The sequence below is a fragment of the Phalacrocorax carbo genome, chromosome 12 (assembly GCF_963921805.1).
Source record: "Phalacrocorax carbo chromosome 12, bPhaCar2.1, whole genome shotgun sequence".
NCBI lineage: Eukaryota > Metazoa > Chordata > Aves > Suliformes > Phalacrocoracidae > Phalacrocorax > Phalacrocorax carbo.
Genome location: NC_087524.1, coordinates 7435371 through 7460189, shown reverse-complemented (window position 1 = coordinate 7460189; position 24819 = coordinate 7435371). Strand labels below are relative to the sequence as shown.

General features: G+C 61.4%; 4 protein-coding genes across 10 annotated transcripts; 2 read left to right on the top strand and 2 right to left on the bottom strand.

Moving 5' to 3' along the window:
- Positions 1 to 539: 539 nt before the first annotated feature.
- On the bottom strand, positions 540 to 12139 carry RRP12 (ribosomal RNA processing 12 homolog). 2 transcript variants are annotated; one of them, XM_064463972.1, is made up of 34 exons: positions 11956 to 12139; positions 10705 to 10943; positions 10525 to 10608; positions 10209 to 10285; positions 9919 to 10024; positions 9630 to 9746; positions 9377 to 9515; positions 8946 to 9073; positions 8542 to 8640; positions 8371 to 8462; positions 8182 to 8293; positions 7921 to 8018; positions 7678 to 7792; positions 7278 to 7420; positions 6728 to 6849; positions 6509 to 6573; positions 6236 to 6398; positions 5981 to 6135; positions 5589 to 5656; positions 5307 to 5400; positions 4944 to 5102; positions 4750 to 4830; positions 4561 to 4666; positions 4316 to 4423; positions 4039 to 4196; positions 3590 to 3681; positions 3319 to 3477; positions 3002 to 3165; positions 2753 to 2869; positions 2363 to 2412; positions 1997 to 2075; positions 1673 to 1740; positions 1163 to 1245; positions 540 to 958 (listed from the first exon to the last, which is right to left on the bottom strand). In XM_064463972.1, the coding sequence occupies exons 1-34, from the start codon at positions 12092 to 12094 to the stop codon at positions 856 to 858; spliced, it is 3882 nt and encodes a 1293-aa protein (XP_064320042.1). In that variant the 5' UTR covers positions 12095 to 12139; the 3' UTR covers positions 540 to 855. The 2 variants fall into 2 exon arrangements, with proteins under 2 accessions (XP_064320042.1, XP_064320041.1); XM_064463971.1 differs by having other exon boundaries at positions 10705 to 10940; positions 11956 to 12128.
- Positions 12140 to 12495: 356 nt separating this feature from the next.
- On the top strand, positions 12496 to 15147 carry PGAM1 (phosphoglycerate mutase 1). The gene is made up of 4 exons (XM_064463973.1): positions 12496 to 12721; positions 13115 to 13389; positions 13890 to 14070; positions 14168 to 15147. Exons 1-4 carry the CDS (start codon positions 12583 to 12585, stop codon positions 14335 to 14337), a joined length of 765 nt encoding a protein of 254 aa, XP_064320043.1. The 5' UTR covers positions 12496 to 12582; the 3' UTR covers positions 14338 to 15147.
- Positions 15148 to 15557: 410 nt separating this feature from the next.
- On the bottom strand, positions 15558 to 17720 carry EXOSC1 (exosome component 1). The gene is made up of 8 exons (XM_064463974.1): positions 17599 to 17720; positions 17329 to 17444; positions 17110 to 17184; positions 16456 to 16544; positions 16225 to 16258; positions 16052 to 16102; positions 15870 to 15954; positions 15558 to 15762 (listed from the first exon to the last, which is right to left on the bottom strand). The coding sequence occupies exons 1-8, from the start codon at positions 17627 to 17629 to the stop codon at positions 15656 to 15658; spliced, it is 588 nt and encodes a 195-aa protein (XP_064320044.1). The 5' UTR covers positions 17630 to 17720; the 3' UTR covers positions 15558 to 15655.
- A 101-nt stretch (positions 17721 to 17821) lies between these two features.
- Positions 17822 to 24239, top strand: ZDHHC16 (zinc finger DHHC-type palmitoyltransferase 16). 6 transcript variants are annotated; one of them, XM_064463950.1, is made up of 11 exons: positions 17822 to 17927; positions 19775 to 20027; positions 20507 to 20701; positions 20894 to 20982; positions 21178 to 21206; positions 21397 to 21530; positions 21759 to 21806; positions 22360 to 22445; positions 23158 to 23281; positions 23355 to 23425; positions 23754 to 24239. In XM_064463950.1, the coding sequence occupies exons 2-11, from the start codon at positions 19791 to 19793 to the stop codon at positions 23866 to 23868; spliced, it is 1128 nt and encodes a 375-aa protein (XP_064320020.1). In that variant the 5' UTR covers positions 17822 to 17927; positions 19775 to 19790; the 3' UTR covers positions 23869 to 24239. The 6 variants fall into 6 exon arrangements, with proteins under 6 accessions (XP_064320020.1, XP_064320022.1, XP_064320023.1 ...); XM_064463952.1 differs by lacking the exon at positions 23355 to 23425 and having other exon boundaries at positions 20588 to 20701; XM_064463953.1 differs by lacking the exon at positions 21759 to 21806.
- Positions 24240 to 24819: the final 580 nt, after the last annotated feature.

Sequence of the window (24819 nt, the reverse complement as noted above, 5' to 3'; positions counted from 1 at the left end):
CGGGTAAGGGAAAGGGCAAGGCACGGAGGATTGCAGTAGCAGTTTTCCAGACAATTTGAAGAAATTTGCAGGAAACTGTTCTGCCGTAAAACCAGGCATGGCTGATACAAGAAAAGCAAGAGGCAGAACTGAAACTAGCGGTGGCCAAATGGCAGACGATCCCCCCGTGGCACAGCTCCCCAGGCTGAGACCCTGTTCATCCAGGAGAAGCTGCTGCCAAGAGGGAGTTTGTAGAAGAAGCTGGTTGTAGTAAAGGACTTATCACAATCTCTGGCTTCTCTCTTTAGTCAACCCCATGACTCAGTGCTACTGCATGTCTGCCAGAAGGACGCGGGACACAGGCAGTGCCTCGCTGCTCCCCCAAGCAAACCCCATGTGGAGGAGAGGGCTCCAGCCCCAGCTCCCAGGCTGATGCAGGTGTGAGCTCCATGGGGCGCAGTGCTGCAGCAGCAGGAGGACTCACTGCACCAGGGCAGCGGGCAGAGCACAGGGGACGCGGCAGGCAGAACTCTTAAGGGGAGGAGAGGAGGAATCTGGGCTGGGTAGGAACAGTGGGTATTTATCAATATAGAGAATTCATTACACATTACTTGCTCTCTCACACACACAAACACATACCCCTGCACCAGGCACCCAGCACCTTCCTCCAGGCACAGAAGGGCAGGGTTTGGGCCAAGAGTCTGTAACATGATGGGGTGGCTTCCCAGAAAGTCTCAAAGAGATGCAGACCATCTCCTGCAGAGGAGGATGCTCTGCATCCCCCTACTCCTCTTGTGAAGCCCCCGTGCCCTGCTGCCAGAGGCCACAGGGTGCTGTCCGTCCTTAGGCAGGTGCAGGCAGAACACCTGAGGCTCCTCAGGGGCGCTGGGCCTTCAGATGGTTCTTGCGTCCGGCCTTAGCCCCGCGCTGGGCACCCTTCATCAGGCCCTTGAACTGGCCCTGCATTTTCGCCCGCTTCCTGTAGGGCGGAAGGAGCAGGAGGCTGGGTTAGCACAGGCACCGAGCACAGCCGATGCACAAGGGTGCTCCAAGCTTTGCAAGGAGCGGTACAGAGGCTGGCAGGGAGTTCCCAGACCCACAAAAAACCGTAACAACAGAAAGCAGGATCAAATCCGTGTTTTGGCCCTGTTTCCCACCCCATGCCCTTCCCAGCTAGTCTCACCTTCTGTTGAGTCTCGCTCTGTTCAGGGGGATGTAGGCATAGGGGTCGAGCTGGCCCTTCTTCTTCACGTCGCCTTTGCCTTTCTGTGGGAGACAGTGACATGGGAGAAGGTGCAGCACCAGGGGAGATATGTGTGTCCTGTTCTGGTGCAACCCTGGCACCTGGTGACCCTAAAGACTATGTTGTTGCGGGGTGCCAGCTGAGCACATGGCCCTTGCAGCTGATTTCCCACCCAGATGATGCTACAGACACCTGCTTTGAGCAGTAAGCAGCAACTGGACATGGCAAGGGCAGGACCAGGACTCCAAGATGGGCTGGAAATGTTCACAGGTACTGAGTGTTTGGCAACCCCTCCTGGAGCAGAGATTTATACCCCTGGCCTCAGCACTGCTGGACAAGACCCTCAGCAAACACCCAGTGCTTCCTGCCCCCCAGGCCAGCAGCAATCCTGCCCCAGCAGAGCCCCAGGCATCTCCCCACCCAAACACTGTGACCCTCTGGGTCCCTCACCTTGGATCTGTACTCTGCACCAAAGGCTGGCTTCTTGTCCAGCTGCCGGTGGATCCCAGAGCCTCCAGCTGGAAAACAGGGAATGTGTGATGAAAGGGGTCCCAGGAGTCCCCGTTCCCATTTCCTACGCTACAATGCACAAGGGCTGAGGAAGCTGTTCCTGTTTTTTCCTCCAGTTCTTGGGTGTGAGGACAGCACAGAAGGGTGACCATTTCCCATGAGCAAAGATCTCTGGCTCCAGCTGCCCTAGAGCAGCCCAGTAAGATAGGTACATGCTTCTTTCCCCCTGGGGAGTCACAGACTGGGCACAGGCAAAGGACTTACGTCTGTACTGATTGTAGGTCCCAACCTCGGGTTCCTCATCATCCGGCTCCTCTCTGAACCGACGCTTCTGGCTTTTCTTCTGCAGAAGAAGGTAGTGGGGACCCTGCAGCTGGCTTGTCCTTACAGTTCTGCTATCCCATGGACCCCTGACCTCCTGCCTCCTCCCACAGGGGCCCAGAGAACTTCCAGAGTACCTGTGCATGTCCCCTGCCCCAGCCAGCCTCCCACATCCCTCCAAGAAGCTGGTGCATGCCTGGTGTCCCCACTGGCCTCTTGGGCAGAGCTGCAGCTGCTGCGGCACAGGCAGGGGTCTGGCACAGCTGAGCTCCCCCAGCATCTCCTCAGGACCATGAGCTCAATACTCACACTGCGGAGACCAACATCTTGCAGCACGTCTGCCATCTCCTCATCTGCTCCTGCAGCACAGGACAAGAGGGTCAGCGTGGGATGCAGGTGCAGGAGAGCTCCTGTACTGTGCCAGCCCCCAGAGCAGGTTGCAGGAGCAAGATGCCCCTGCCAAACTGGCACTGCTAGCCATGTCCCCTTCCAGCCCCCTCCTGGCAATGGAGGGCAGTGCCTCCCCCGGGTGGCAGTGGTCCAGGAGAGAGCCACTGGCTGTGAGACACGGCCACGCCAACCCCTGTTGCTTCCACCCACATCTCTCCCCAAGCTCCCACATAGGGGTGGCAGGACAAAAACCATTTGGAGTACCAGAGCAAGTCTAGTGTGGCCCCCCACTGCCAGTGCAGGCAGTACCTTTGGCTTCATCATCGTTCACCTCCTCCTCCTCTTCATGGATGATCAGGCGCCCATCCTCAGACACCTGGAAGTCATGGCTCACTCCTCTGGACCGTTTGGGGCCTGGCTTGGTGGCTGCTCACAGAGAGTTGCATCAGGGCCTGGGGAAGGACCCGCTCCCAGGGGCAGTCATACCCCCAGGACCCCTGTGCATCACACCAGCTCTCACCCCGTCCATCCCCACCCACCCAAAGCTCCGCTCCTCACCCAGCACCCGCTGGGACACGTTGGGGTCCAGGAAATTGAGAGGCTCGTCGTCTTCCCCTTCCTTCAGCCAGGCCTGGCCCTTCTGCTGTGCTTGCTTCCTCCACTCCTTGCTCTGCTGTCGTTCCTCCTCCTCGTCCTCTGAGTCAGCCAGGATCTCCTCCATGCTGGTCAAAAGGTAGAGAGGATGATGAATATGGAATAAGCTCAGGGGTGCAGACCCCAGCCTGTCCCACAGCACACAGCAACGCCAGTGCTGGAGATGTCCCCATCCCCACATCTGACGCGGCTGCTCCTTCTTCACCTCAACCCATCTTTACCTGTCCCCTTTGGGCTGTGCCAGTGGTACCTCCTCTTCGTCTGTATCTGCAGCTGCCTTCCTCATGGCACGCTGCTTGCGGCTCCGGGCTTCTGCCTTGCGGATGTTCACCAGCACCTTGTGGTACTCAGCCGGTAGCAGCCCCTTCACCAGATCAAAGCTGAGGAGCACCCAGAAAGCGGTCAGTGCCCATCTCCTCCCGCACCACTTCCCAGAGAGCTCCATTGCTGCCCCTGCCTGGCTCCAGCATGACCCAGGAGCCTCCAGCTCACCCAAACTTGCGGATGAACTTGGTGAAGAGGTTTCGCAGCTTCATACGGAAGTGGCGTCTCATGTCATCTGAAAGGTTCCCCACGGCCTCCAGCTGCCAGGACAGAGACCCTCAAGACCAAAGCACCTCTGCTCTGGGCACCCAGCCTCCCACCCCTTCCCTGCATGGACACCTTGCTCCCTCTGCTACCATCTCCCCACACCCGCCCCAGGCAGGGCCATGGGGAGGTCTCCCTGCTTGGCAGGGCTGGTTCATCAGGGTTCTCTGGCAGGTCCATGCCAGCATTCAGGAGAGGGAACTCCTCACTGCCTTCTCAGCCACCAAGATCAAGGTTGTGGCCCTGGCTCCTGGGCAGAAACAGGGTGCAGCTGGAGATGTCCCTGGGTGCCCAAGGCAACCCCAGCTCTGCCCCACCACCCTCCTTTCAGGGCACCCTGCATGGGATCTCACCATTGTCTGGACATGCTTGGCCAGCAGCTTGGTGTCCACCAGCAGCAGTGTGACCTTGAGGAATCCCAGCGCTGCCTTCACTACGTCCCGTGTGCGGGAGGCCAGCAGCAGACAGATGTTCTGCAGGAGCTGCTCCACCACGCTCAGCTCCAGGTGATCTGCAACCGTGGCAGGGCTTAGCTACAGCTGGCCTCCTCCCAGCACCTGCCTTCACCGGAGGGTGCTCCCTCATACCCTGTGCTGCCCCCGTCCCCCCAGCCCTCCTGCTCCCACTCACCTTTGAACTCAAAGAACAGGCGGGTCAGTGCCAGCACTGTGCAGCTGATCATGGTGACCGAGCCCGTGAGCCCCGCGTAGACCAGGAGCAGGAACCGCTGCATGGCTTCTAAAGGAGGGGAATGACTCAGGCCCCCACTCGTCCCCTGCCCAGCAGCAATCCTGGCTCATTTCAGCAGGGTGCTGGGTCTGATCCCCTTGGGGCTAGAGCGGCCATGGGGCTGAGTAAGTGGAACAGGAGCTCACCTTGTGGGGTGGGCCCGAAGCGAATGAAGGCATGCCCCATCTCCACCAGCAGCATGAAGGCGTTCTTGCGGGCCCCCACTGACACCTCCTTGGTGCAGAGGATGACCTGGAAGCACATGGACACATCACAACCCTGCTGTCCCTCTCCATGGCCAGAATCAGACAGGTCCCCCCGAGGTCCACACTCACCTCTGGGACCAGGGCAGTGACAAAGCGCTCGTGCTCTGCGGAGAGCTGCTTCACGATGTGGAACAGGCACTTCAGCCGGGGCTGGGGAAAGAAACAGCCCAGTGCTGGTACACCCAGGGATGCACACCTGGCTGCCCCCACCCCATCCCCTCCTGGCAGAGGCCAAGCTTGGCCACCGCAGCCCTTGCTCTCACCCTCTTGGCCGGGGATGCTGCGCTCTTGAGTGAGTCCAGCAGTGCTGCCTGCAGATCCTGCAGGTGGGAGCGGACGAAGGCCTGGCAGGGAGCATGGGAAGCAGCACACACCTCCTCCAGCACACGGTATGCCTTCTTCTGCATGCTGCGCTCCTTGCTCTGCGGGGACAGCCAACAGAGCTCTGCTGTCAGGGCATGCCACGGTGTCTGAAGGGAACCCCGCAGCGCCCCACGCCACCCAGCAGAGACCTGTCCCCCATAGCAGCTGCTCAGCCCCACAGAGCACAGGTCGAAGCTGGCAGCAAGCAGAAGGTGCCCACAGACAGCACCCCCTGCACCTGTTGGGGCTGGGGGCCGACTCACCTGGAGGGAAGGCTGGATGGTGCGGTACAGGGAGCTGAGGGACTGCTCATCAGCATAGGGTGCCATTGCCACCACCAGGTCCAGGATGGAGAGTCTGCAGCAGAGAGGACATGCAAGTGGGTAACTGCAGCATCACTAACACTGCCTGACCAAGCTGGGACTCCAGCTGTGAGTCTCATTCGATCCACAAGAGTGGCACATCCCAAATAGGGCAGTACAAGCGCCTTAGCACTGCTCACCAGGACACCAGTAGCTTTACCCATTAGCACCAGCCCGTCTTACCTGGCAAACTCGGAGCTGTCGGGACTGGTCAGCTTCTCACTGGCTTTCTGCAGGAACCCACACACCATCTGCAGGGCAGGCACACAAAGCACAATCAAAACTGACTGAAGGGAGCGCTTTTTCAGGAGTTTGCAATCCACCTGGCGAATGCCTTGCCACAGGACTTTGTGGAGACCAGAAGCACCTCCAGATTCCCAAAGGGCTCATGCACAATGCACCAGGTGTGGCTGCAAGACTGGGAAATCCCAGACTGCTGACTGGGAAAGGCTCCCTTTGCCCAGCTTCTGTCCTCTCCAGTCAGGCACCCAACCATAGCCCCATCAAACTGGGTCCAGCTGGGAGATGTTGGCCTGAGCCAGCACAGCCTGCCCCACTGCCCCAGGCTCCCTCACCTGGGGGTCGGTGATGGTCAGGTAAGCACGGACAGTGTCCAGCACAGAGCGGCGCTGAGCACTGCTACCCCCGTCCTCCTCGGGCTGACTGTACATGTTGAACAGGATTGGCAAGAAGTTTTTGGCAAAGCGACCCACTTCTGCCCGCTCCGCATCTAGGGAGAGGATGACAAAGGGGTGCAGATCAGCATCTCCCCTCTCTGGGTCACCGCAGGGGACAGGGACCCACCACAAGCATCTGTAGCCCCCTGCAACCTGTCTCGCATCCTTTGTGGATGAGGGTGCGCAAGGCCTGACACACAGTGGGGCGCAGATCCGGGCGCTCACTGATGGCCATGCCCAGGGTGCGGGCCAGCCCCTTGAAGGCCCCCAGCACGTCTGTGGGGTGGGTGCAGAAGCCAGGCAGCAGGGTCCAGACCTGGAAGGCAAAGAGAGAAGTGGCAGGCCAGTACCCTTCACCTGAGTCACCTCTCCCCAGCCTGGCATCGCAGATACACCGCGGCGGGGCTCCTGGACGCTCCTTGTTACCTGCCACTGCAGAGTGTCATAGATCTTGGCCTCCATGCTCTTCCCAGCCTTTGTAAACTCCAGGGCTGCAGAAGAGAAGGGGGAGATGAGCACAGCAGCAGAGGTGGCAAAGCCCCACTCCACCCCAGGGGAGGGAAGGGAGGTCCCATGGAACACCCTGTGGCTCCCAGGAGCCTAGCACCACACCTGCTGGGACCTCTGCCATGCCACCCTCCTCACCTCTGCTTTTCAGGGCAGCTGCCAAGGGCAAGAAGTAGCTGGTGAAGAAGCCAAGCCGTGCACCCTCCACGTAGTCCCGCAGCACTGGCAGGAGCCAGCTACGGGGGAAGTCCAGTGTCTCCCTGGGGAGAGAAGGCACAGGTCAGGGGAGCGGGGGCACTGCCGGCATCAGCCCCTGGGCACCTCCACCCAGCCTTAAAACTGGGCACAAGGAGGCTCAGCAGAGCCAAACACCTCCAGCACCACACAGAGACTGAACAAGAATATAACAAACAGCCGCAAAATTGCTGCCACCACTGACAGGCTGGCAGCTGGTCATCTCCCAGTTTGGGGTGGGGTGGAAACAGAGAAAGTATGAGCCACTGAAAGCAAAGGGATAGCACTCTGCTAAGGGTGCTGGGCGCATGGGTCATTTGCACTGGCTCATGGAGAGGTCAGAGAAGGTGCAGATGAGGAAGGTGCAAGAGGAAAATGGTTTCTCAGGTGGAGACCAGTGACCCCTGCTGCTGGGAGGCAAGTGCAGGACCCGCTACCACACGGCCGTACTCACTCCTTGCCATCAATCTCCAGGGGCACAGCTTCCAACAGCACCTCGGGGCCCATGGCACTCACGGCAGCCCCCACCGCCTGGTCCACTTCAGCGGTGTAGGGGAAGTGTGGGGACAGACGTAAGTCACACAGGGACTGGAGACACTGTGGGGAAAGGGCAGGACAATCACAGAGGAGCTACAGAGACAGATCTGGCATGTGCCACTCATTGTTCCTGCCCAGGGATGCTGGATGCCCTGCATGTCCCTGTGCCAAGCCCCAGAGCTGCCAGACCGTGCCCATGCACAGAGCACTGGGACAGTCCCGCTCCACAGCTGGAGAGGGCAACGCAGCCCAGGTAGCAGCTTGGCCACCCCACCTGACTCCACAGATCAACCTGGCATCCTCCCAGCCTGGCTCACCTTCCTCATGACAGGGTGGCACTGCTTCCCACATGTCTCAAAGAAGACCTCCAGCACCCGCAGCACCTTGTCCCATGCCGCATGGAAACGATACGTCAGGCCCTCCTCCACTGATCTGGGGAGGAGAGAGGAGATGGTCACACTGGCAGGGACTGACCCAGCACTGATCAGGGACTGGGCAGAGGCTGCTCAGAGCTCAGCCAGACCCATAGGGACAGACTCTCCCACACCATCGCTCCTCACCTGAACATCTTGCACAGGTAGGCAGCAGGGGCTGGGGCAGATGCAGAGATCATGCCCAGGTCATCTGTGTGAGGAGCGACACACTCGCTCAGGAGGCTCTGCAAGGATAAACAGGGAAAACAGGGCAGCAGTGGACTGCAGACGCCCCACCCTGGCAGGCACAGAACAACACACCACCCCCTGACAAGCCCCAGACCCCCAGGCAGAGGCCCCTGCTAGGCCCACGGTAGCCAGGCAGGGAGAAGCACCCAGGCAGAGTACCTCCAGGGTCTGTGCCGCTGCTGCCACAACCTGGGAGTGTGGGGAGAGGAAGCAGTTCATGGCAGTTGAGAAAAGCCGGGGCAAGTGAGCCCAGCACAGGTCCTTCTGCAGCCTGGAGAAGGGAGACCAAAGGGGTGAGAGACCGATCCACCACCTCTCCCCCTGCCCAGCCATGGCCCCTGCCCGCACCTGCCCAGGTTGATGTGTGCCTGCTCCATGGTGGACAGCCAGGTCAGCAGCGGCTGCAGGTCACTTGTGCTGGGCACGTAGTCGTAGAGGGCCTGGAGAAGCAGAGGCTGGGTAGGTGGGTGCCACAGGATCGTCATCCCCATCCCTCCCTGCATTGGCGCCCACACTCACGGTGATGATTTGGGCGTTGAGCTCAGCCGGCAGGCAGACCACGCTGGCCTGGGCACTGAAGAGACTGTGGAAGGCTTGCATGGCACACGCTGTCACCAGCTGCAAAGGACATGGTGTCAGGAGCGGAGGCTCTATGGCAGGCAGCACCCCTTCACACCCTCCTCCCCCCCATCCCAAATAAGGCTCTGCCCAGGGAAACCCAGCACTGCTGCGACTGTGCCCCATCTTCAGCCTCCCTCTTGCACACCAGGCAGGCCAGGAAGTCCAGCTGCCCCAGGCTACTTCGTGTTTGCATCATGCATTTCCAGGCTCCCAGCCAGCAGCCGAGGGGGTTCAAGCCCTTCCAGGGGGCAGCCAAGAGGGAAAGGGCCTGCCCTCACCATCCTTGATGCAGGGACACTCACCACATGGCTAAGGGTCATGACTCGGAGCAAGGTCTCGCAGCAGGTCTTCACCACGGCCGCAGGGAAGCAGGGCAGCAGGTCCCGCAGCAGGGCAAGGACGTGCAGGGTGGTGGTCGCCTCCTTGGTGCCTGCAAGGGCAGAGCAACACCTGAGCCCATAGCACCCCATGGCAAAACCCTGCCTGAGGCAAAGCCCCCGTGAGAGCTGGGGCTTACCCACAGGGCTGGCCCTCTGACTTCTGGGAAGAGCAGAGCAACAGACAGATGGCTGGGGACCCGCCAAAACACCGTAAGTGTCCCAGAGGCATTTCATACCCTCCCCAGAATCCAGGGTGCTGCACCCTCCCCTTTTCCCTTCAAGTCCTTATTCTCCCATGGCTGCAGGATCCCCCCAGCACTCAGCTGCAGATCCCTTGCTCCAGCATCCCACACCTCCAGCTTTTTCAATCTCCTGCACGCAGAACTTGGCAGTGGAGGGTGCCGCAGGGTGATGATCTGGGGCCACATCTCCAAACATGAACTCACTGCCCCTCAGGACAGAGCACACACCATACTGTGCTGCTTTCCGCACCTAGGGGAAGGAGAACGCAGGTGGGTAGAAGCCATGGATGCTGGGGGCACATCCAGCCCCAGAAATGAGCCCCAAAGGCAGCATCATCCCTCACCAGGGGCACCAGGAGCTCACCTTCGGCTTGGTATGAACACAGAAGCTCAGCAAGCCGTGATAGACCTGGAGGGTGACTGGGTAACTCCAGGCTGCCAAATCCTGCTTCCGCAGCAGTGTGGCCAGGCAAGACAGGACCTATGCCAAAGGAGCAGCAGGGTCGTTAGCATCACCCCACAGAGACCTCCCCTGCCATTGGAACGGCCTCAGGCCAAGCACCCAGTGCCACCCTACAGCAGCAACCTTGACCCCAGCTCTCAGCAGATGCTCAGACAGAGCTGGCATGGCTGGGTGCCTCTTGGCTACTCACCCATCGCAGGGCAGAGGTGGAACTGCTGCAGGCCTGCGACGACACAATGCCCATGAAGACTTTTGAGGCATCTGAGAACTTTTTTATGAGCACAGGGCTTGGGACCCTGCGGGCAGAAGGGGGTGTGTCAGCAGTGCAAGGAGCAGGCAGCTGGTGGCAGTCTCGCAGGGAACCACATCCCCAGCCTGCCCTGGTTGGGCCATTTCCCCAGCCTGACAAGGGGGACAGCGGCAGCCCCTCTTCCACGATGGGGTCAGGTAGCTCTCCCCATTGCTTTGCCAGCCACTCACCTCTTTAGGACGAGGTTGAGCAGGTAGGCGACAGCAGCCAGAGACTCAGGGGACTCCACTACCTCCAGCGTGGTCATCTGGGAACAGAGAAGGGGTGACTGAGAGGAACCAGGGGTTCACACCAGACCAGCCCTTTCCCATCCCCAAACCTTGGGGAGGGGAGCAGAGAGATCAGGAACAGCCCAAGAGCATCTCTGCTGGAGAAGGAAGCCCAGGGCCTTGTCTATGAGCACAGCACATTCGACTACCACCTGTCCAGAGAGCAGGGTGCCAACAGCAGCTCCCCTCACACCTCCTCCCCAGGACCATCACTCACCAGCGTGGCAAAGTACTCCGTCTCAGTCTCCTTACCCCCCTGCGAGCGGATCACCTCTGTCACAGCCGCCAGCACGGCACAGATCTACAAGCAGCAAGCAGAGCAGGTCAGCACCCTCAGGCTCATGTCCAGGGTGGCCATTCCCACCGGACACCCACCTAGCCCTGCTCCTCCCCATACCTCTTTGTGAGCAGCAGAGTTGGACTCCCAGAAGCGCTGCACCTTGCTGAAGGTGATATTGGTACAGTCACTCAGCCCACTCAGGAAGGTGCCAGACGACTTCTCTGTGACAGCCTCCCCAGCATCATCCTCCTCCATACAGAGCTGAGCGCTGTCACTTGGGCGCTCCAAACGCAGGGACCCCGACTGCAGCTCATTGTGCAGCTTTACCGCATCCACCGTCAAGTTGCTTTTCTCTGCTAGGGTGAACGGGTATGCTCAGAACTGTGAAGTTGCATTACTCTGCTATTCACCCTGAAACACCCTACGCCCCCACTCCTTCCCCTCCCAGCCAGTCTGGCTTGGCTGGAGCTCATGTCTAGCACAGGGGATGTGGATGCTGCTTCCTCCCGATGGGAGAAAGCACAGCAATAACTGGAGAGAGCTCATGATTCCTGTGAAAAGAAACCAGTGCACAGTCCAGCCACCTCCTTTGAGGGAGGAGAGCATCACGCCCTCATAAACACATCCTAGTATACCAAGGCTGAGATGCTCCATGTACTCTGCTCTGCTTATCTTCTGCCCTGGCAACCAGACAGCCAAGGCACAGGCTTCGCATCCCTCTAAGTCACAGACACCAGCTTGCAAACAGCTGCAAGAGGACAGCGCGTGCTGCAAGAGGCATTTCATCATCAGGAGAAAGATCTCCTTAGCCAACAGCAGCCAGCGCCATGGAACTCCAACCCCTCACAGACTGCAATGCTCTTGGGATTGTCTTCTCCGTCACGCATCCTTCTAGACCAGAGTCTCTGTTGTGTTCCCCTCCGTACCAGACACCACGGCAGCACTTACAGGCACGGCCATGAGCTTTTGGGAGCCCGAATCGCTCCTGCCATGAGGTCACGCTGCTGGGAGAGCACAGATCCCGGCGGCTGCGGGCAGGGCGACAGGCACTGCTGTAGGCTGTGCCCCATGTCACGTCCACGGTGTCCCGGTGAAGGTAACGAGGACACACTCGCGACGCCACGGGGTCGGTCTCCTCCCCGCTTTGCTGCCTCCGCCTCCTGGGGCTGCAGCTCGGGGGTCGGCGGCTCCGGGCCCTCCCGCCCCAGTTTTTGGGAGCCGGGAACCCGAAGTCTCGCCCCGCAGTCCCCACCCCGTGCCCCTGTAGCCCCCGCCGGGAAGGGCCGGGCACAGGCAGGGAGCTGCCCGCACCGAACACTGCCCGCACCAGGGCCCCCCCCGCCCGCACCGGTGCCCCCCTGCCCTCACCCGCGGGCCGGCTGCAGAAGCGGCTGCGGGCGGCCAGGCGGTGCTGGCGTGTCTCAGGGTTGCAGTCGCTGCTGTGGCCCTTCCGCCACCGCTTCAACTTGGCGGCGGCGCCCGAACGGAGCCGCCCGCTCCGCGCCATGCTGGAACCGGCACCACGCGCCGTGGCGCCGCGCCCTTCCCTTTCCGCTTCCGGCGCCAGCCGCCATCTTGAGTGAGGGCACGGCTGCCCTCAGGGCTGGCCCGCCTCCCAGCAGGGCAGGTGGGGATCGGTGTCGGTGTCGGGGAAGCTAAGTGCCCGGTCGGGGTTTGGAGGGAAGATCTGAGGGGCAGCGTCAGCGGGAGGGGTGAAAGGCGGCACCGCCGGTACCGCACCTGTATGGAACCCATTCACACTGATCACCGGCACCGAACCGCCGCTCGTCACTCGCATGTGCCTGACTGCGCGGCAACGTCACACCCTGAAGGTCGCACCGCCCTTCGCGACTCCGCCATGCGCTACGTGCGCCTCCGCCCGCCCGCCGCAATGCGCGTGCGCGCCGGCTTCCCTTTGGGGTGGGTCCCGGGGCGGCGTGAGGAGAGAGCTCGCGCGCGCGCACCGGTCTACCCTCTCAGCTCCGCTCCTCCGCCATGGCTGCCTACCGCCTCGTCCTCGTCCGCCACGGCGAGAGCGCCTGGAACCTGGAAAACCGCTTCAGCGGTTGGTACGACGCCGATCTCAGCCCCGCCGGTCAGCAAGAGGCTCGGCGCGGCGGCGAGGCTCTCCGAGGTACGGATGACCGGTAACGGGCGGGGGGGGGGAGTTAGGCCGTGAGGGGGAGAGTGCGGCCACCTCAGGCTTAAGGGTGCTGGGGCGGGGGGGGGGGACTTCGGTACCGGGGGATGTCCTCCGGTAGCAGGGGGAGAGCCTCAGGCACCGGGCGGGGGCGGTGTTCTCCGGTACCGGGGGTAGAGCCTCAGGTACCGGGCGGCGGGTTTTCCGGTACCGGTCGCGTCCCCGTCGCCGCCGGCTCGCCCTTGGGGTTGCCGCGGCGGCTGTGGGGATGCGGCCGGTACTGGCGCAGTGAGGCCGCCGCCCTTGGCCCCTCACCGGTTGCGTAAGGCCCGGTATTCACTTCCCCCGTTTCTCCTCCCCGTCCTTCTTTTTCCCGGTCTTTTCCAGATGCAGGCTACGAGTTCGATATTTGCTTCACTTCGGTACAGAAACGTGCAATCCGTACCCTCTGGACCGTTTTGGATGTCATTGATCAGATGTGGTTACCCGTTATCCGAACCTGGCGTCTGAACGAGAGGCATTATGGGGCACTCACGGGTTTGAATAAGGCTGAGACGGCAGCAAAGCATGGCGAGGCACAGGTGAAGATCTGGAGGCGTTCATACGACATCCCTCCGCCTCCCATGCAGTCTGATCACCCCTTCTACAGCACCATCAGCAAGGTAAGACCTGTTGCTCTCCATCCACCCAGCTGGGAGGCTCCTAAAAGCCACCTTAGGTCCCTCTGATGTGGTCTGGCTTTCTCTGCAAGGTCTCCTCTGTCTCTGTTGCAACAGCCAGGACTGTCGTGCATGGCGCTGGTTGGCATTAGGCTGAGTTTGCCCCTCTCCCTGCCTGGGGAGTTGAACCCCTGGGCATTGTACAGACAGAGTCAAAGTGGAAGGGATGATACCTTTGTTAATCATTAGTCCTATGACCTGTGCGTAGATGTTTGCTCTGGTCTCTTTGCCCTGAGCAAGCAACATGCGGCTTTTCCTAGTAGAGACTCAGAGCCCTGAGCACAGGCTCAACCTCAGAGGTGCGTTCTTGCTTCTAAGCCTGGCTTTGCCCATGTGTAGCAGCTCCCCAGGCAGAGTTTGGGGTGTGGGGGGCAGGGTGAAGGCCCTCCCACCACCTCCCCACACCACATGGAGCAGCTGCGTGAGTGTGGCCATTCTCTCAGGACCGTCGCTACGCTGACCTGACAGAGGACCAGCTGCCAACGTGCGAGAGCCTGAAGGATACCATTGCCCGTGCTCTGCCATTCTGGAACGAGGAAATCGTCCCACAGATCAAAGAGGGAAAGCGAGTCCTTATTGCTGCTCATGGCAACAGCCTACGTGGGATTGTCAAACACCTGGAAGGTATGTCAGCCCTGCAGGAACATCATGGGGTCATGGGGGTCTTCCCACTGCCGCTGCACAAGCAGGACTGTGAGTGACACTGTCTCTGGGTCCACAGGCATGTCGGAAGAGGCCATCATGGAGCTGAACCTGCCCACTGGCATCCCTATTGTCTACGAGCTGGACAAGAACCTGAAACCCATCAAGCCCATGCAGTTCCTGGGGGATGAGGAGACGGTGCGCAAGGCCATGGAGGCTGTTGCTGCTCAGGGCAAGGTCAAGAAGTGAGGGTGGGCAGTGGGCTAGTATGTAGTAGAGCCCCCCCACCATCCCCCACCCCTCTGTGCACACCCTCCACAGCTGTAGGAACCTGGAGCTGCAGAGCTGGAGCAGCTCCCCAGGATTTAGGCCCCTTCCCCTAGGACCAGGCTCCCCTCTGCAGACAGCCCAGGGGCGAGGGGCCATGTGCGTGGAGATGTGGTGTGAAAGGGAGCCCCAGCTCTGCTGGGCCGTGACTGCGCACCTCTCCCCACCGAGATCCCAGCCCTCGGGCCCTGTCTGCAGGGGGATGTGCCGAGTGGTCCCTCCCTGTGCCGGGCTCCTTCTCTGCTTTGCTTCCCTGGCAGCTCTCCTTGCCTGGGTACTGTTGTTTTGTTGCTTGATTTAGTCACCCCGGGGGTGAGCGCAGCACAGCCAGTAGCCAAGATGGGTACCCCATCCCCTGGGCAGGGGCTGCACGGCACAAGGACTGGGATGCATTGGTGCTGCGAGGGTTTTGTTGCATGTGGTACTTGTGACTCTGGACCTAGCTCTGCCAGCCCCTGCTTTAACTTATTGCCTCTGGACAAGGGCGAGGGAGGGACCCTGTCTTCTGGAGGTCCGTGTCTGCCACATCCCCCCCAGCCGAAGCCCATCCCAGTTGCACCGGTGCAGCAGGTGCCGTTGCACCCCCATCCCACGTGCATATACACGGCCCTGCCACTGCGGCCTCCCCCACTGCTGGTACTGCGAGCCCAGGCTTGTGCCAGGTCATTTCAACTGTCTGACAATAGCAGCTGTCTTGTTCCAGTTCAATAAATAAAGAGTAACGCGCAATAATGAGGTGTCAGTGCTTTCCTCTGCAGCAAGTGGGTGAGGAAAGAGGCAGCTGCTGGGTGCGGAGGGTGCGCTGGTGCAAATCACGCTCCGCAATCCCTGCACTGGGCCGTTTGCTGGCTCAGGGCGTGGTGTGCCCTCATCCCTGGAGGCGGGCAGGGTCCATGTGGCTGGAGGAGATATGGAACCTCAGGGCCCTGTGTTATCAGTGTGGGAGATGAGCTGTTCTCCCTGCTTGACTCTGATGTGGAGGAAGCCAACCCGCCTCACCGCAGCAAAGCCGTTGGGAGGTTCCCTGTCACTGGCAGCGAGGCTGGGAACATGTGCTTCCTCCCAGCTGTGGGGCTGGGGAAACCGGCCCCTCAACAGCTCTGCTACAGCAGCCCCTCAGGGACATAACCAGAGAAGGGAGCTCTCAAAAAAATATTTTTATTATCCAAAAATAGAAGACTGATCCTGGCAGCGAGGGCCAATCCACCCCTGCAGGGTCCCTGCGCTGCCCCAGGGGCTGCTAGGTCTGCAGGAACTGAGGCTGGACACGGGCCACCTTCCGGAAGTCCTTGGTGTGGGTCCGTGGGCACTGCATCTCACACCAGCTGATGGGCACCATCTGCACCCCTGGGGACACCACACATCAGGGATTCCCCTTCCTGAAAATTGCCTCCCTCCACGCAGAAGGGGAGGAGGCCGCAGCCCTTGGGAGAGGTGGAACAGCCCATCCCCACCTGCCTCGCTGCGCGCCACCACCACGCCCAGCTCATTCTCCGCTGTGCTCAGCAGGTAGTTGGACTGCGCGTCCCCCAGTGAGATCTGGTTAGGCAGGGATTAAGGGAAAGGCCTCCCAAACGGACTCAGCAAACCCCGCTGTCCCTCGAGCAAACCCTCCCAGCACAACGGGAAAGGATACGACTTTAGCCAGGACTATATCACCGGGGCGGAAACTCTTGTACACCTCTACCTGCACAGGAGAGAGGAGGCAAAGCCGCACAGCATGGCAGGGCACTCGCCAGCAGCTGGATGTGCCCACTGCCAGCAGAAGGGAGCAGGGGTGGTGGGAGTCACCAGCGGTGCCTCACTGACCTTATCTTTCTCTGTGGCTCGAATATCTTCTCTTCTGAAAAAGGAGACAGAGGGATCCAAGCGCTGGTGAGGGAAGGCGACTCCCCAGCCTCCCTGGCTGCTTGCCAGGGCTTGCTGGGCACCTGCCCACTGCTCAGGGTAGAGCTCCAGCCAGGGAAGCCTTCCTCCCCCCGCTGCGAGAATTAGGGTGCTCGGGCACCCTGTCCCACAGAGAACCCAGCCCTCTCCTACCGTATGGTCCCCCGGAAGGCAGACTTCAGCGGTGTGGAGCCAACGTACAGGATGTGCACCTTGGCGAAGCGGGAGTTAATGCTGCAAACCTGCCCGGGGTGGGGGGGGAGGAAAAGGGGAATCAGTGCCAGTGGGGCCGCGTGTGGGCAGGGAAAGGGCTGTGTGCGGGCAGCTCGTGTGTCTCCCTCGGCCTCCTCTGCCTGACCAATGTGGCGGCAGCAGCGGGGGTACACGCAGCAGCGAGCCAGGCGAGGAAGGTGATACTTGTGCAACTTGAGACACAGGAATATGGCCGAGACCTGGTGTGACCCCAGACCTGCTCCTGCCATCGGGGCCATAAGGGAACTAATCCCAGTCTGTGCCACCCTCCCTCCACATGCCCTGCCCTAGGGAGAGTTCTGGAAGGGGGAACAAGGAAAACCCCCCAGACCGGGGCAGGGGATGCCCGTGCCAGTATCCAGCTTCTTTGTGAGCCACTGGGCCGCCTCTGCCCCACCGGGAGCCATCCCGAGGGTACGACCAAGCCCCAGGGCTCGTCATCCCAACCCAGATGGGCGCAGGACCACAGGGCAGCGCTGGGCAGAGTGGGAGCGAGCTGAGCCTGGCCGGTTTGCCGTGTGGTGGAGCGGTGCAGTGCGTGCCATGGTGCCTTACCTTGCAGGTCACCACGTCTCCCACGCCGGGCAGGAGCTGGGACTCAGCGTCTCTCACCACCGACACGACAGGCAGCTGCGGGGCGGCAGGCGGGGGGGTCGGCTCGGAGCGCGGCCCCATGTGCGGGGGGACGCGGCACCAGGCTCACAGCCCGGCCCCACGGCCGATAAGGGGCTCGTGGCCCCAGTGCCCGGCGGTGCCCGCCGCGGCCGTGCTCACCCCACTGTCGTCGCCCCTCCGCTCCAGGCAGCCGGCCAGCGAGGAGAAGATGAAGCCATGCCTGCTGTAGGTGCCGCTGCCGGCCCTGGCCTCCTCCGCGCTGCATAGCCGCTCGCCTGCGGGACGGGTGCTCAGGGGCTGCGGCCAGGGCCCACTGTGGGGCTCCGGTACCAGCCCGGGCACAGCGCTCGCGCCCTCCCGCCGGCCCCGGGCCGCCCACTCCCCTCGCCCGACCCCGGGCACCCCCGCGCCGCCAGGGCCCGCACTCACCGGGGACGCAGTACCGAGCGGGAGGCGCCATCTGCCCCACCAAGAGGCCGCCCGTGCAAACCCTTCCTCTATTGGTCCCTGGCAGTCAAACGGCGTTGTAAGCGACGCGGCTATTGGTTTTACTCCGGCGCGGTGCGCGGGCGCGCTGCTCGCTGGGAGTTGTAGTCTAGGAGGTGGCGGAGGGAGACTTCCCAGCGTGCTCCGCGCGGGAGGCGCGCAGGCGCAGTGTGGGCGCCGCCCGTCGGGCCGTCAGAGCGGCGGGACGCCGGGCATGGAGGCGGCGGGCGGCGGCGAGCGGGCGGCGGCGACAGCAGGAGCAGCAGGGGCAGGTCCGGAGCGGGCTGTTGTTGTGGGGTTGCATGGGCCTCTGGGAGGTTGGGGGTGCTGTGGGCCTGGAGGGCCCGGGAGGCAGTATGGGGGTGATGTGCGCCTGGAGGGGCTTGGGGTGTTGGGGGCCTGGGAGCGTCGTAGGCCTGGAGGCAGTGGGTGGTGTGCCATCCCTCTGGGGGTACTGTGGGGTTGGGAGGTGATAGAGGGGTGCTGTGGGCCTTGAGGAGCTTGGGGTGCTTTGGGTCTGGGGATGCTGTGGGGCCGGGAGGCGAAGGGGGGGTGCTGTGGTGCTGGAGGTGCTGTGAGGCAGGGGAGCCCGGGTGTTATGGGGCTAGGTGCAGTGGGGCTGAGGGCTTTTTGCTGTTGGCACGGCAGCCTTGTATGATGGGGCTGGGTGCCAGAGGGCGTCTTGGCGCTGTGGGGCTGGGTGCTACTGAAGTGGGGGAACCGGGCATTGTGGAGCTCGTGCCACAGGGCTGGGGCTGCGCGGCTGGACCCGGCAGGAGCAGGGCCCTGGCTGTGCCCGGGGTAGGGCCAAATCTAAGGTTACCCCGCCCTGCGCTCTGATGTTGCTTGTGGTCCAGGGCTGTGCTGTGGCTGCTGTCCCAGCCCTGCGGGCTCAGTGCCCCACCAGCATGTGGGGAGGGTGAGGGCTGGAGCCCCAGTGCCTGACTGGGCAAGAGCCATGCCTGTGACTTGGGGTGTGTCTGGTATCCTTGTGTCCAGCTGCTCCCAGCTTTGGGGTCAGCCACACACTCATCTGGCAGGGCAGAGGGGAGTCCCTGGCTCCTTTGAACACCCTGCCTGGATGCTGCAGCTCCTGCCCTCACCCTCCCTGCTGCTCCCTGAGGGCTGTGCGGCAGGCACAGCAGCAGAGGGAGCCAGTCCCTGCTGGACAGGCTCTGTGGCATGGCACTGTCACCTGGCACCGTGCTGAGGTGAGCGCTTGGCCCAGGCTCAGAACACGCCTTGGCAGGACCCCGGGGCAGCCTTGCTGCTTAATATTGATGGGCCTGCCCTTCACAGAGGTCTGGGGGCCCCAGCCCTGCAGATCATTTTCCCAGGTGTTGGGCCGGCTCAGGTTCCTCCTTGCTCCCAGCATGGCTCTCAGGTTGGACGAGGGGCACAGTGGGCAGGGGAGGACTTCACGGCATTCCCTGGCCTGGAGCTGCCTGTGGGCCGCTCCTTTGCTGGCATGTGGTGTGGTCAAGGTGGATCCAGGCAAGGGAAAGGGGGAAAACGTTGGGACTCTTGGAGTGGGGCTATGAGGTTGGGAAAGGTGCAGGGTGGCCCCCACAGCTTGGTCAGAGGTTGAGGTGAAGGGAAGTAGCGCCCAGGCCCTGCTTTTTGGTGGTGAGAAGAGGGACTAGGGGAGGAGGGGTAATCCTGGTCCATCTCCTCCACACACATCTTGTGCAGGTTCCCCCATTCCCGAACCTGTTGGGAAGGGCTGGAACTGGCGCAGCATCCTGCACGCTTGTGCCTTCTCTGGTTTCCTCCGAGTCAGACTCTCGGTGTTGCTCCCCCGGCCCCCACCCTGCCAGGAAAGATGAGATGGGAGCAGAGAGCATCTGAGCCCAGACACCAAAGGGGCCTGTGCCCCCCGCTCTACATAGAGAGCCGTCCCAGTGACAGCGGTCCTACAGCCTCCAGGAGTCTGGGCACAGCTCCCCCGGCTCTGCCTTCTTGTGCAGGGTGAAGGAGGGCCCCTGCCCTGCTGCACAGGCGGATGTCTGGTGGAGTCGGTGCAGGGACCACCGTGACCAGCATCGGCGTATCCAGGAGGGGAGACCCTTACTGAGGGGCAGCAGGGCAGCCTGCCCACGCTGAGCTCCTCTCCCCCCAGGCGTGGCGTGGCAGGGATGAGGAGCCGGCAGCGGATGTTTGCAGCGGTGATGCGCCTGCTCCTCAAGTGCCTGCGGCTGGGCCGGCGGCGGCGGTTTAAGCTGGTGCGGCAGGTGGAGCAGCTGTGGCGCTACGGGCAGCTCTGCCTCCACTCCCTGCTCTACAACTCCTTCACCAACGGTGATGTGGTGCTCGACTCCCTCTTCGAGCCCATCTACTGGCTGGTGGACCATGTCACCCGGTGGTTTGGTGTGGTGAGTACCCTCACCGGGCAGGGGGCACCTGGCTCTGGGGACTGGGGCAAGCATGCTCCTGGGGCAACGGGATGTCAGGGCTGCCTGTGCTCTGGGCAGCGAGGGAGCGGGGACCTCAGCCTGTAGAGGAGAGGAAATGGCCTCAAGCCATCAGGGGAGGTTTAGGTGGATATTAGGAAAAATGTCTTCACTGAAAGAGTGGTCAGGCATTGTAACAGGCTGCCCAGAGAGGTGGTGGAGTTACCATCCCTGGGGGTGTTCAAAAACATGTAGATGTGGCACCTGGGGACACGGTTTAGGAGGCCTGGGGGTGTTGCATTGACAGTTGGACTTGATCCTAGAGGTCTTTTCCAACTTTAATGATTCTATGATTCTGTGGTTCAGATTGGTTTCCTGTGGCCATACCCTGCCTGTGCCTCTCCCCAGGCAGCGAGAGGCAGGCACTGCCCACTCCAGTGACCCAAGCCCCTTTCCCACAGGTGTTTGTGGCACTGGTGATTGGGCTGACGAGCTCCATTGTGGCCATTGTGTACATCTGCCTGCTGCCCCTCATCCTGCAGACCTACACACCTGCCTGGATCTGCTGGCACCTCGCCTATGGACACTGGAACCTCATCATGATCGTCTTCCACTACTACATGGCCATCACCACCTCACCCGGGCACCCGCCACAGGTGAGGCACCGACTGGCAGCACAGCCAGTGTGCCTGCTGGGCACTGGGGACCAGCTATGGAGGGGCACTGGGGCGGCTGGGCTGGGTGGTGTGGGGAGGGGAGGCAGGGGGTCACAGGGGAGGTGAGGACCATGGGGAGCAGGGGCCGGGTGCAGGGCTTGGGTGCACAAATCTCTTCTGACCTATGCACAGGCCAAGGAGGATCTCACTGGCGTCTCCATCTGCAGGAAATGCATCGCCCCCAAGCCGGCTCGCACCCACCACTGCAGCATCTGCAACAGGTAGGGCTCCCCGCCTCTGCAAGGAGGGACCCCTCTCCTTGCTCCCTGCCATACTGCGAGACCGGGACCCCTTCCCCTCTGCTCTGTTGGCTCCTTGCCTCATCTCTAGCACAGCACGCAGGGTTGGGGGGGCTGGCTGCCCCCTCCCAAACATGGTGCTTGTGCTGACGCTAATGCTGCTCTGCTCCCTCCCAGGTGCGTGCTGAAGATGGACCACCACTGCCGTATCCTTCTGCAGTACTAACCCACGTCACTCTCCCAGGGGGGCTGGGCCTGCTTCCCTCCTCTCCCAGCCTCACTCCCGAGTCAGCCAGCACAGGGGAAGGGTGCTGGGGCCAGGCCCAGAAGAACCACCCTGGTTCCTGGGGTGGGTTTGGACCCGTCATGGTTACACACCTTTAACGCCAGATGCAGCCTGGCTAAACAACTGCGTGGGACATTACAACCACCGCTACTTCTTCTCCTTCTGCCTGTTCATGACCATGGGCTGCATCTACTGCACCATCAGCAGCTGGGAGATGTTCCGGGATGCCTATGCAGCCATCGAGGTGAGCAGGCAGGCCCCAGCCCTCGCCCTGCTGTGCAACGAGGCTGCCTGGGCTCCCTGGGCTGAGCTTGCAGAGCAAGCCTGGCCTAGGCCTGGCCTTGCAGTGACTTTGCTTCCCCTCTCCCTCCTCCTGCGAGGTCTCCAGCTGCCCTGGTCCTGCGGGGTGGTCAGGGGAAAGGGCCCCCTCCTCTGAAACACGTAACTGGTGCCCTGTTTTCCATCCCCCTAGAGAATGAAACTGCTTGAGAAGGAGAGACTGCAGGTGGCTGCCAACCAGGTGGGACATCACTGCCCCCCAGCTGCTCCAGGCAGCGTGGAGCAGAGCCGCCCTGCTCTCAGGGAACCCCCCGCAGCCAGAACCAGCCTCCGGGCTCATCTCCTGTGTCAGAGAGCTGAGGCTGGCCGAGCAGCTCTGCTACTGGCACCGACTCCAGCACTTGGGGTCCGCTTCCCTGCGCACCCAGCTTCCGGGGGCTTTGGTTGCGGGCAGCTGCTTGGCATGCACTGCTCAGGCCATGCTCCCCTGGGGAAGCTGCCACAGCGCGTACACGTCTCACCCTGAGCATCAGCTGCGGTGTGGTGCGGTGTCCTGACCATGGCTGCTCCCTGCCCCCTTACCTCCAGCCCACCGCTTCTCACCCGTGTGCTGGCGCTCAGGTGTTTGTCTGTCTCAGGCTGCCTCCCCATCACCCTGGCTCTTGTTTTTGTTCCAGCCACTGTCCTTTCTAGATGTCAGAGCTCTGCATCAGTGAGGGGTGCGGCAGTTCCTGTCTGGCTTCAAGCTATAAAGCAGCTTGTGTAATCCCTGTCCCCCTATGGTCCTTTTTCAGACCTACTACCAGACCCCACCGCCCACCTTCTCCTTCCGCCAGCGAGCTTTTCACAAGAGCGTGGTCTACCTCTGGGTCTTGTGCAGGTAACGGGGCCCAGGGGCTGGGAGCAAGAGTGCTGGGGGAAGCAGTGTGCAGCCCCCTGCCTTCCCTGCAGGTGACATTGCTCACCCTCTACCTCCCTGGGTCTGGACTGGCTTGCTCTAGCACAGATGTCCCTGCCCTGCCCGGCTCTTGGGCCACAGGGGAGAGATTTTGGCTCTCTGTCAGGGGGGATTAGATGAGCCCACCCACCTATGCAGCCGTGAGTGCAGGGAGGCAGCCTCAGCACCCCACAGCTGCGGCACCAGGGAAGGAAGGCCTGCGTGCAGCCTGCTGGAGCACAAGTCTTATGAGGAGCAGCTGAGGGAGCTGGGGGTGTTTAGTTTGGAGGAGGCTGAGGGGAGACCTTACCGCTCTCTACAACTACCTGAAAGGAGGTTGTAGTGAGGTGGGTGTTGGTCTCTTCTCCCAAGTAATGAGTGATAGGACAAGAGGAAATGGCTTCAAGCTGCGTCAGGGGAGGTTTAGAGTGGGTATTAGGAAAAATGTCTTCACCGAAAGAGTGGTCAGGCATTGGAACAGGCTGCCCAGAGAGGTGGTGGAGTTACCATCCCTGGAGGTGTTAAAAAAACCATGTAGCCGTGGCATGGTTTAGGAGGTATGGGAATGTTGGGTTGACAGTTAGACTTGGATTATCCCGGAGGTCTTTTCTAACTTCAATGATTCTATGATTCTGTGACTCTGTGCTGTCCCCAGCTCGGTTGCGTTGGCCCTGGGTGCCCTTACACTGTGGCACGCTGCCCTCATTACCCGTGGGGAAACCAGCATCGAGCGGCACATCAACAAGAAGGAGAGGCAGAGACTGCAGAAGAAAGGCAAGGTGAGTGTCGCCCACAGGGGGAGAGGGCTGGCGGGGGCAGAGCCGGATGTGATGTGCATCTCCCTGGCCTCAGGTCTTCAGGAACCCCTACAGTTATGGCAGCTGGGATAACTGGAAGGTGTTCCTGGGTGTGGACATGCCAAGGTAAAGCCCCTGCCCGGGAAGGGGGTGGCGCAGCAGCACGTGGGGACACTGGGGCTTTCCTGGGGCAGAGCAGCAGAGCGAGCATCCCACACTGTGCCGCTCTGGGCGTTGCAAGGCAGAGAGGATCTGGGTGCCCGCTGCCCTGTGGCTCCTCAGCCCTGCCTGGTAGCAAGCTCTGGCCTACACAGCACCCTTTGCCAGGAGAGTCCTGGCTGAGGAGTTCAGCCGTTGGAGGGGCTGAGGGATGGGGGCTCACAGCCCTGGCTCCGCAGAGCTGAGCAGCACTGAGATTCTGCTTTTTGCTGTAGCCTTGCTCCTCTCCCCACAGGCACTGGCTCACCCGCGTCCTGCTGCCCTCTCCTCACCTGCCCCACGGGACGGGCCTGAGCTGGGACCTGCCACCCTGCGTGACCAAGCAGCGCACCCCACTCCTGGCCATCTGAGGCCCAGGTGCTGCAGACGCGCCTCCCCGCAGGCAGGGGAGCACACAGGGGACCCGTTCTGCCACCGCCGCCCCTGCTGGCCCTGGTGGGAGGCAGGTGCTGGTACGCATCGCTGACTGGAGCCAGAGCTAGTGCCTGGATGCCTGCTCTTGGCTCCTTGGGGGCTGCAGGCAGCCCTGGGGGAACACAACAGAGCTGCAGCTGCTCCCTGCTCTAACTGAAGGTGCTGCCCTCGCTAGCACAGGTGCAAGCCAGCGCGTGGCCCTGCTCAGCTCTCTGGCAGGGCTGGGCGCAGAGGACAGCACTCATGCCCCCAGGCACTCCCCAGGGCACCCTTTTTAAGACCCTCCAATAAATTTTTTTTTTTTTTTTAAAGGAAGCCTGGCTCTTTTTTGTCCCCTGTACTTGACACTGGTGAGGCCACACCTTAAATACTGTGTTCAGGTTTGGGCCCCTCACTACAAGGACATTGAAGTGCTGGAGTGTGTCCAGAGAAGGGCAGTGAAGCTGGTGAAGGGTCTGGAGAGCAGGTCTGATGAGGAGAGACGTTATTGCTCTCTACAGCTACCTGAAAGGAGGTTGTAGTGAGGTGGGTGTTGGTCTCTTCTCCAAAGTAACAGGTGATAGGATGAGAGGAAATGAGCTCAAGCTGCATCAGGGGAGGTTTAGATTGGGTATTAGGAAGAATGTCTTCACTAAAAGAGGGAACAGGCTGCCCAGAGAGGTGGTGGAGTTGCCATCCCTGGAGGTGTTAAAAAAAAACATGTAGACATGGCCCTTGGGGACACAGTTTAGGAGGCAGGGTGGTGTTGGGTTGGCAGTTGGACTTGATGATCCTAGGGGTCTTTTCCAACTTTAATGATTCTATGATTTTCCCTGGCAGGGGGCACAGATCTCTGGGGGCAGGGCAGAAGAGGGACCTGCTGTAATTCCTGAACATGGAAAGAGCCA